The 11,275-nt window shown below is 35.7% G+C and overlaps 1 protein-coding gene across 1 annotated transcript; it reads right to left on the bottom strand.

Annotated features, from left to right (window-relative positions):
- Nucleotides 1-187: 187 nt before the first annotated feature.
- LOC120328190 (uncharacterized) lies at nt 188-5,405 on the bottom strand. Its single transcript, XM_039394611.2, has 6 exons — nt 5,108-5,405; nt 4,524-4,639; nt 3,677-3,876; nt 2,775-2,849; nt 2,214-2,378; nt 188-2,017 (listed from the first exon to the last, which is right to left on the bottom strand). The coding sequence occupies exons 1-6, from the start codon at nt 5,298-5,300 to the stop codon at nt 1,750-1,752; spliced, it is 1,017 nt and encodes a 338-aa protein (XP_039250545.2). The 5' UTR covers nt 5,301-5,405; the 3' UTR covers nt 188-1,749.
- Nucleotides 5,406-11,275: the final 5,870 nt, after the last annotated feature.

Raw genomic sequence — 11,275 nt, 5'->3', positions numbered from 1 at the left:
TCTGACGCTAACTCTTCACAGATTTTTCCCTGGTTGCTGCCTAGCACAACGTGATACCATTTTTCTACTACCCTGAAATCTATGTTGCCAATTCTGATAACGAGAACTCTTTTTGGCTTCAGCTTATGCTTCCAATTTGACCAATTGTATAATAAAATTCCTTGGATATGCACGTATGCTCTTCATGTTTTTGTAAGAATTCTGAAATTTTAAAGCTGGTTGTTTCTGGTAGTAAACTTTTTCCTCATACGAACAAGACATCGATACAAATGCCCTACCAATAAAGAATTGTTCAGTCACACTTTTATCAATATATCATATATTGCTATGTGGCAAGTTGGCACAAATGTGAAATAATAAAATAGTGCAAGTTCTAAAATTAAAATAGTTCTAAATGGAAATTTCGAAAAAATAAGCTTGACAACAGCATTTGTGCAGGACTAACTATGTCGATGTGCCTTCTATATGGTTACTTTTGCTGCACATGCATGCTCAAAGAATGACATCTTTGTAAAACAACAAAAATAAAAACTGAATGAAGGTTCGAACAAACTGAGTGGGACTTAATCCTGAAAATCGATGTTTTTTTTTTCAAAGATAAAGGATACAAAACCTTAGAGTCTGAGCTGGAGTCTTACAGAGTTGAAATATCAGACTTTCATGCATATTTCCAGTCCCACAGCCCTATTTCATGATGCAAGAAACTGGGCAGTGACATTGTGATTCTAGTTTCGTTGCGCATGCAACTTCTGACACAACAGACCGACTTGAATTGGGCTCATGTTCTGCATATGAACATCTTAATTCAAGCATAGGAATATTATCAGTAGTGGAATTCAGGATGTTTGTGCAAACCCATTCTCGGTATGTCGCGATAATCAATTTGTTTTAGACAACCATAGCTGATGGCTAGAGTTATATTTTGCGTTTTGGAAGTCATGTTTTAGATTTATGTTAACCCTTATCGAGTGGTGGGCACGTATACGTACCCACGACAAAAGTCGCTAGATTGCGGCGGGTACGTTGATGTACTCCACTGTTTTATTTAGCAATCGGTCGCAAACTGTTGGTCTAGTTTTTCCGAGTTCTAGTTTATTGATAAGAAGTCTTCTTCGAGATTAACATAAGCGACGGTAAATCTCGCTTTCGTTTACGACAGGAATGTTATTTGCGGCGGAACGAGGGAGTGTTTTTGAAACTTATGCAAATTTCGGTTTTTTTTGGGTGGTGATAGAAGACATATTATCCCTTCCATCTACCAAAGTATTTTGAGTTGGATCACGAAATTGCTACAGCAATATTATGCTATTGTCTGCCAACCACGAAGCGGTAACAGTAAAGGATTTAGCAAATATTTCTATTTTTTATCACGGTTTGAAGTTTCAACTCCCAAGAAAAAAAATGCCTTTTTTCTATCCGGTTTGTGACTCAGTCCACCACTTTTAAAAAAACTTTTTTTTTTAATCGCCAATTGCAAGCTCTTTAAATAAGTTTTCCAACGAGCCGTCAGTAGGCAGCAGAGGATCATTAGTTTTTCGTTAGTCGATCGATTAGTTGTGGGGGTACAAATGCATAAAATCGGCGTAGCAAATTTGATTATTTAATAAAAAATAAAAATCGCATGGAAAGGGTTAAGCATGGTATTGTGGCTTAGGTCGATACGTAAATACGTTTTCCGAAATCAGCGAAGTGATTGTGAATTCGATACAAAAGGAAACCTGTTCTTGCGGTTTAAAATCTCATCACTGCTTATAATCTAATCTGTAAATCAGTTTGTACTGTTTTGGTTCCTTGATCGAGAGAGATCAATCTGGTTTGTACATTCTGATCACGGTTGCTGTCTCCTTTACCATGCTGCCTTTTCTTTGGTGCAATCAGAAATCCGGATGGACACTCGTCAACTTTTGATGTATAGTCGAGGAAATTACAATACTCGTTTTCCATTTCCCAGTAATCTCTCTGTGCTCTTCGCATCTTGTCCATTTGTACCTCAAGTTGCCTTTCAACTGCTGCAATTCTGTAAAGATCGGTTATTATTATTGCCACTTCCAGATTGTTGACAATGAATAAGGTAGCAATACAGGGCAGTTAAGTATTTTTGAATGTCAAAAAAATTTAATCTTCCTGTGGGGATGGCTGGTTGTAGTTACATTATCAGATTCTATTTATCTGCTAAATATTTCTGTGAGATTGGATTAAAAAATGAATCTTACCTTTCTCGCATTCTTATAACTTCAACTTGATGTAGATCCTGTATCTTCCTGATTTCATCTTGCATTATTTTTTCACAAAATCGTTTTGTTTTCTCAACTTCATTGTGCAATTTATTGTTGAACTTTTCTCTAGCTATACGGAGAGCATCTGCAATGGCTTTCTCCCTGTTAAGTTAGTATTGAAGGATGGTTTAAGCATAAAGATCTAAATTATAAATCACTTTTCAATTAGCACAATAGATTAAGAATGAACCAACATTTAAGATACAAAAAATGAGAAAATGATTCCAGTTTGCTCGAAAATATTTTATTTTACATTGACTTAGTTTAAAATGATGGTGTGAAAGTATTTAATAGTAAATAAATAGTCCAGGAGAACCACATAAAAATTCGATGTAATAATAGCCTTTGACAAAGATTTAAATCTTTCAGATTTGGCGAGGTAACAGAAAAAAACAGAAAAATTTCGCCTTTTATTAGAAATAACATTATGATAAAACCTCTGTGGCACGGATATGTCTTATAATGTTATCAACTTTAAATTGAGCATGAAAATCGTACCTTTGCAATGCTGCCTCTGCTCGAAGACTCCTCCTTTGCTCGGTCAGAACTCTTTCAATTGCCTCTGCCTTCAATCTGCAATGAAAAATATAACTGTTCCTGTCTACACCCATAATGTTTTTAGATTACTGAAGGAATGAGCTGCATTTTATTTAATAATTGATGGCCAGTAAGTAATATTCAATACTTATTGAATGTCTCGTTTATGAATAATGGCAAATTTTCAAAATGCTCTTAACTTCTCTAATATTTGACAAAAATTTTTTTTATTTTGCTAGTAGGAAGTTATTCTGGATATATGCATAAATAAAATCTGTGATAGTGGGTGGACTTTTTATTTTTGTCTTGTCTGACATGAATCATGTACTCGAATGGCTTTCACTGGCGTTACTTTCTCATGATGTAGCGAATCAGCAGATGATGCTGATAGACACAATTGTTAAATGGGGAAATCTTTCATATTTTTATAGCTGCATGTGAACATCTACAGCAAATTAAGAAATAGCCAAAATTGAATAATTCAGAATCCCAAATACATTTTAAAATGATATTTTCGAGTATGAATTTTAAATTGTTCAACAAATAACATGTAAAGGTAATGCCTGTGCAATCAGTTTGTGTTTGATATTGTAGGAGAGTTAGATAATTCATGATTTGATTGGTTTTCTATTTATTACAGTTTTCAGATAAGTTGTTTGGTTTTACAGTGAGGCTTCAAATGCTCAAAATAACAATTTAAAAATAAATTTTGTACATAGTTGTGAAATCAAGATGTTATAACATCGGACATGCCTAATAATAAACCCGATTGAATATACAATGCATGTTAGGATATGTCTAACAGCAGTTGATGATATACATGTGACTGTCAAATGTGATTTTTAAAAAAAACTGATTATTACTTTTCAGCGAGTTTCCATTGCTCAGCAAGTGCTTTCTTTTTCTCTTCGTTCAATCTCAAGATGAGTTTTTCTTCTCTTTCCTGTTCGATTTTCCCTCGGTTTCTGTCTGTTCTTGCAGCCACTCTTTCATTGTAATGCTTCAAAGCTTCAACTGCATCCTCTTTCTCGATTTCTGCTTTCTCTGAAGCTAAAGCAAGTTCCTGAAAATGAGAAGATTGTTGACCACAATAAAAAGTAAGAAAAGAGAGTTTATTCCATTCGTCAACACACAAAATATGCAAACATGACCTTTTGGGGTCATCAGAAAAGATTCTGAGCAATAATTTTGTTCCCAATTCAAGCAAAGCACTCTTTGTAAAATTGACTCTTGCCGAATATAATGAAAATTGTGAATATGCTTCGCATACTATATCAAACACCATAGACTCCAGTTATCCCTATTTTTAAAATCAACTGAAGGGATCTGAGAAACTACCAGGGGACATGAATCAGGCTGCTGAATTTGTGGAAAACAGAAATCTCCCAAATTCAGTCAAACTGTTTTAAACATTTTTTGATACTCCTGAAGTATGCGCACCAAGATGTCGCACAACCTGAAGTTCAGGTTGTGCGCCATCTTGGTGCGCATACTTCAGAAGTATTAAAAAATGTTTAAAGCAATTTGACTGAATCTGGGAGATTTCTGAAATTATTCGGCATGTGGGTAGTTGTGTAAATTTGACAGCTTGGCCAGTTTAATTATAATAATATTTCAGTACAAATATACTGATTCGCATAAGCAGAGTTGTGTGCCAGAAAGCTACAACGTACTATTTTGTGTTGCGCATTGTGTATACCAGAAACTTGCCTTTTTCAAGTTTTCATCAGCAAGTCTCTGTGTTTCATGAACGGCTTCCAAAACTGCTTGTTTCTTCTCTTGGTCAAATTTATCAATCTTTTTTTGATACAGTTTTTCCCCGGCATCTGCATAAATAAAAATTGATCACCTTTGTCTACTTCAGGATATCAGTAATTAGCCAGTTATGATAAATAAACAGTCATATTAAAAAAATCATAAATTTGGTTCTAACACAAATAATTCTAACAAAAAATAAGTAACTAAAACGTTATCGAGGATACTGGAACAGTCACGTTTAGAATAGGAAAATGAAGGCACGTCACCAGGTTATAGCATTATTTATTTAAACTCACACTAAACGCTGAACCTTTTCCTTAGTTTAAAAAAGGTGCATTCATTCACATTCAAGAATTAATAACTTAATACTGTAATAGAAGCGTAAATTGTATGGAAATATACAGTAACCCAGCAACTCGCGAAAAACATTCCAATATGACTGTAACTATCCACCCAAGCATTTCTGACTCCTATGATTATAATTTACCTAAAAAACTTTTAAATAGACAATGTGATTGAGTAGTACATGTACAAACCTTGAATCTGTGAATGAGTTATTTTTTGAGTCTCCAATGAGGTTTTTGACAGCATGTAAGACAAGAAATCGACAGCATGGGTCTTTGGTCGTTCAAGAAGGCCATGTTCTGTAAATATTTTCAAGGTATCTGGTGACCCAGGGTAAGTATATGGTCGCGAACAAGACGAAGAAACACTTCTGGAAGAGGCCATGGTCAACTAAAAGCGTAACATGTTGCTATAGAGATACTAAAGCTAGGGCGGAATGTCACACGCGGTCAAGCGTGATGAAATCAAAATCTTCAGAATGGCTCTAGGAATGGGTTGACATTTCAATTTTTTTTTCTTAAAAATTGTGGAGAAAATTATAAATGTATTTTTGAAAGCGAGTAATGCCTCAATTAAACTTAAATTAAAATGAAAATGCATGAGCCGTTATTCCGTCGACGTCGGTATGTTAGTCGTTGGTCGACGTTGTGAAATTGTCTATAGCTATACAATATATTTTTTGAAAAATAACTATAAACTATTCTAACAAGGCTAAATCGAGCTATGGATGTTTCCGTGATCCTTACCCCAGAAAAATTCTTTCTTGTGTGCTTATTTTACGATTGCAATCTAAGGAGTTGACGCAAATGAAAACTGACAAATAACACGCAAAACCGCAAAAGTGGGGCAATGTTTACAACCATTATTGAATATCTGTCTGGGCGAACGAAGTGTCTGAGAGGCTTGAAAAATTACGATTATTAGGTCAGCGCTGACTTTCTGTTGATTTGTCATTGTTACCGAAATAATCAAAGAATTGTTTCTTGAATCTGTTTTTCAATGCAAATGCTCCATAAATCAAAGACGAAATTAAACATTTATAGGTTTATTATTTTCATTTACAGCACCAAATGCAAACAACTACGGTGCGTTTTATTTTACAAGATTTCTAAAATTGGTGATCGTACATTTAAACTCATGTGTATATCCGCGGGTTCAATCTATATGTGGGTGCTAAAACCCATGGGTTAGAGTTAGTATGGGTTCAAATATCCGCATAACAAAAAAAGTTCTATAGGTGCAATAGTATGCAGGTGCAATTGTCGTGGGTTCAAATGTACTTGGGTTCAAATGTACAGGAACCCTAAAAGTTGACATTTATTATCAATTAATTCGTAATAATTATTTAATTCGATAACTGTTAAGCAAATTTTAGGCTACCATATATTTATAACAATCTCGCTCACAGCTCGGCTCTTTGCCAATCAACGAGTGTTTCCAGACGGAAAAATTTATTTGTGTTGTTCGAAAGACTTAATTTGGCCGTTAGTCGTCGATTTGGCCATAAATTTTTGGACTCGGTACGGATTTTGACCACAAACAATGGTTATTGCCATGTTTCGTTACATCTGGGAGTGTCCGATGAAGTCTTGTCGGGGTTAAAAATAATTATTAGTAAAATTGAAATTGACCGAATTTCTATTATATGAATTTTCGGGGATTCATGCTCTAGATATGAACAATGAATGACATGATATAACCGTAAATATATACTACTACGATACAACAAATGTTTAAAACGCTTGTTACAGCGTTTGCTATAAACCTTTTTCTAGTTTTTGCCCTTTTCCGGATCTCTCTGTCGTCATTGTCTGTGTTTTTTTTATTATTATTCGTTTATGTGTTGTGGACGTAAGATCGAAATAAAATTGTGTTGTGTGATGTGAAATAGAGCAGTGGTTCCAAACCGCCGGTCCGCGAAGCTGTTTTGTCGGTCCGCGAGAAATTTCGTTTTTTTATGCCGTCTCAATCTCTTTACTGAAGACGAGGTTGCGTTACTTTATTACGCAATTTCTCTTCCGCCGTCATATTGCGACATCTTGGCGCTGACTAATCACTCTTTTCGCTTTTTCGACTCCGATTAATCGCGAATACGCTCCTTCGAATCTCGCAAGATTCACAAACCTAATAATCGACAAGCGTGCTTTTTTCTGTTCTGCGTGCTTTTCCTGATTGACATGTCCATACATATAAAACGTTATGCAGATTTCTTTGTTTAAACCAGAAAACAGTCAAGAACAGTATAATATTCCAGTGAGATTTGAACTTGTTGCAACCCTGCAGTTTGTCAAGAGTCGCGCAAAAAAGCATAGTCCGCATAGATCTTTTCCAGTATTTTGAGCACGAAAGATTTTAAGCCTGGTGCCAAGTTAACGACGACTTCGTCATTGTAACGGATAGGATAGGATATATTTTATCCTGGGGTAGAAGAAATCCGATAAGACGGCTTAATCATATGGCGAACCACGGCCTCTCGTCCGGTTACCAGTCCAGGTCGGGCATGGGATTAGTTAGCCAGTTCTTTGTTTTCGGAAGCAGGGTCTTGATGGTGAAGGTAGCCGTACGCGGCCAGCGGTTACATGAACTACCCTACAGCGTCGAGGTGTCGAGCAATCCTCTCGCACATAACTATCACCGGATGGGATTCGAACCTGCCAAAATGCGAGGGGTAATTCATTTCGTTTGAAGCGTCGATCAACTGCAGAATGATTAATATGATGAACCCGATGAAAAAGAAAAAGCTTGAATAAAATTGTGATCTGTTGTCCGTGTTTTCAAACCAGTTACTGCGTTATGCAAAAAAAAAAAAAAATCGGTTGCATGCCGCTGCAAAGCTACCTGTTTTAGAAACTTGTTTGGGGCCTCGCTTGCAATCCTATATTGAAAAAAAAAAAAACAGCAAAATTCTCACTGGAGTTAATGAGGAATGTAAATGTACCGGTAAATGTTTTTTATGTGAGATATTTTATGAGCGCCTTTCATACGCATACTGGGTGCCCAACACTGCATTTCATTGCGCAAATATATGGTATCATTTTATGTTTCACCCATTTCAATTTTTGACCGGCACATTATTTGATAGTTTCTCTTCGTGTTTTTTTTGGGATGTTGAGTGCTCGACATTGCATTGAATTATGCAAATATATGTTATTCTTTCAGGTTCCGGTCATTTCAATTTTTTGCCGGTCCGCGAATACATTTAATTTAATTTTACCGGTCAACCGGTATGGACCTTTCCCCGACCTTTGACACCCGAAAAATTCTTCCCATACTTTACCATTGCAAAATTTTCGGGGCTATTTTAAGAGTGCTTTTGCGAGTTGGCGCCTGTAAATTGGGGTATGTGTCTCAAACCATCATTATGATTCATCGCATACAACAATCTGTTTTTTAAAAGAACCGGTAAAGAATTTCAGGCTAGTCTATCACATCTATTTCTACACTAACTTTTATTACTGCAATTAAATTTAAACTTCTAGGAAGACAGAGTGATCATTGAATTATCTGATTTATATTTGAGTTTCCGAAACACAACTGAAAACTAACGAATAAAGTTCAAAAACGCGAAAACGAGGTAATGTTTACATCCACGCTTGAAAATCTGTCTGAGTGAGAAAAGTGTCTGAGCGGATGCGAAAAGGGGGCATTGTTACGTCACTTTTTGCATCTTGCTGATTGGCCAATGTCACGAAGTAAACAAGGAAGTCGATGCTCGGGGAAAGGTCCATAGAGAGATTGATAACCACTGAACCTGAGCCCACTTCAACAAAGTTCATCAATATTCTACGTCACGCTTGGCTGAGTCGAGGTGTCATATTTCACGACACGAGATCCCGCCTTTCACGTGGGACAAGAATTCACTTTGTGCTATGAATATAAATTGGACTATATATGGTACAAAACTCCGGTAATGGTATGGTTTTATATTTTAATTGTTACATATATTATTGAACTTGTGGGCAATGTGTTTTGAAATTATGAAATTGTTTTAATTGGGTGCAAATTATACTAATTCGACAATAAAATTAATATACGAAAATTCCGTTTGGCATTGGAATTTATTTGGCAAAAAAAAAAAAAAAAAACTTTGTGCTATTTTCCGGCGCCGTATGTTGTTTTAAACTTCTTTTTATACCGCTGCGATATCTACTTGTTCCGATGTTATATACGACAATGATACCTACGCTATTCATATTTCGTTTACTATTTCCTGATACTGTCTGAAGTAAATTAAGATCTAATTGTAAATGACCGGAAGAACCCAACACCCCAATCCACGATTTGTGCATAGACTGCTTGCTATGGAACATTCAATCCATTTACTTAGCTTGTTTTTTAGTATAAAAAATTTGTCACTGTGTTACTTTTGCAACGTAATTGAACTAGGCCTACAGCATCACCATTTTTCGGCAGCGAGTTTTTTTAAACCATATATCTGTAGGAAAAGCACATACACGTCTCACATTCAAATTTGAATTTATAAGATATTGCCCGATGTCACATCGTGTTTTTTTTTTTTTTTGTGTTTTGACTGTTTTTGGGGGACGGGCACGTACTTGTACATATTTAACTTTAATATTAAGTTATGCCCGTCCTCCAGGTCCTCTGTATTTTGTTTGCCCTTTGTTGTTGGTTTGTTTGTATCAGAGTGACCAAATAAAATTGATTGATTGATTGACATTTTGGCACACATACAGATACCATTACTGTTATATGATTGACAGATTGGTTACATGATTGATGACATTCCAAACGATACCGATGCAACTGTTCAGTATTTCATATTTAAATTGTTATGTTGGTCATATCTGTAGCTGATGGTTTATATCATTATTTATTATTGAAAAATAATCTGACAGCAAATGCTGAAATGGGATATATGATTGAGTAGGTTGACAGATTGGTTACATCTCTACATGAGTGATGAGATTTTAAATTTACTATGAATCCTGGAATCTGCTACAATACCTGAATACAGCAATACCCAGATACCAGAATACGAATACAACTGTTCAGTATTTCATATTTGAATTGTTATGTTGGTCATATCTGTATGCAGAGTACGGGTATGTCAGTATGCGATGATTTCCAGTATTATTATTTTTATTTATTATTGAAGAAAAATCTGACAGGCCTACAGGCTACAGCTGTACTGTAATATCAGAATATACAGATGTAGCGATCTTACTACTAATTGAATACAGCGCAGAAGAGAGGGAAAGAGCGCGAAACTGCAGAAGAGAGAGAGAGAGGAAAACATTTTTCCTTCATTATTTATTAGCGTCCGTGAAATTTTAAACAATTTGATGCGAAACAGTATACAGTAGTAGCGAATGATCACGTGTTTATATCAGTAATCTTTCTGTCTTTAAATAACCTAACATGACGCAATATGAGCACACCAATGGGCAAGATCAAAGAAATTTTGGAGCTCCAGAAGTATGTGCACCAAGATGGCGCACCTGAAGACAGTATGTATACCAGGTTCAGAGGTTAGAGTGCGTCATGTTAGGTTATTTAAAGATGTTGAAGATTACTGATATAAACTTGTGATCATTCCCTACCACTGTATACTGTTTCCCATCAAATTGTTTAAAATTTAACGGACGCTAATAAATAATGAAAGAAAAATGTCTCCATCTCTTCTGCGCCGTTTCCCTCTCTTCCGCGCTCTTCGCGCTGTATTCAGTAAGTAGTAAGACCCGTAATATAGTGTCAGAGTGTTGTAAGAATGATCACATTACGGCTTTAACTAGTCTACAGTCTAGAACTGTAGTAATTTTGTTGATATTCGAGTTAAATTAATAAACATGGTGGTACACTACAGTCCACCAATTGCAAGAATAGCCTCCACACAGTACAGCACACTATCATAATTCCAAGATTGTCCCGACATTTGGTTCAATGAAACAAACACTCCATGTGTCTCACAAACGAGGGTCCTCTGGCACAACGGCAGATGTGTCATATCGTGCCATTCTTGTCTCGATACTAATCTAAATTAATCGCACCCGTCACATGACCAAAATTGCCGTTTTTTGTTCAAAATGCCACAGTAGAAAATTTTTTGCTTGGGTAAATCGGATTATTTTTTCCCAAGGAATTCAATGATGACGTTTTTAGATTGCGGTTCTATATACTTTTTCATTTAGTATTTCGACAATCGGACGTCACGAGTATAATTGTCTTATTGCTTATCTTTCCATATATTCACAGTTATATTCATCTGCACTTTTAGATTTTTCTATTTTTTGTTCAAAATATTTTAAAATGGAAATCCCGATAATTGATTTTCAAAAATGCGGGCTGATGTATGCAAAAGACAATGAAATTGAGGAATCTTCATTTATTGAAATTGG

Source organism: Styela clava, chromosome 7 (assembly GCF_964204865.1).
Source record: "Styela clava chromosome 7, kaStyClav1.hap1.2, whole genome shotgun sequence".
In the NCBI taxonomy this organism is placed as follows: Eukaryota; Metazoa; Chordata; class Ascidiacea; order Stolidobranchia; family Styelidae; genus Styela; species Styela clava.
Note: the sequence above shows the minus strand (reverse complement) of the source record. Positions and strands in the feature narration are given on the sequence as shown.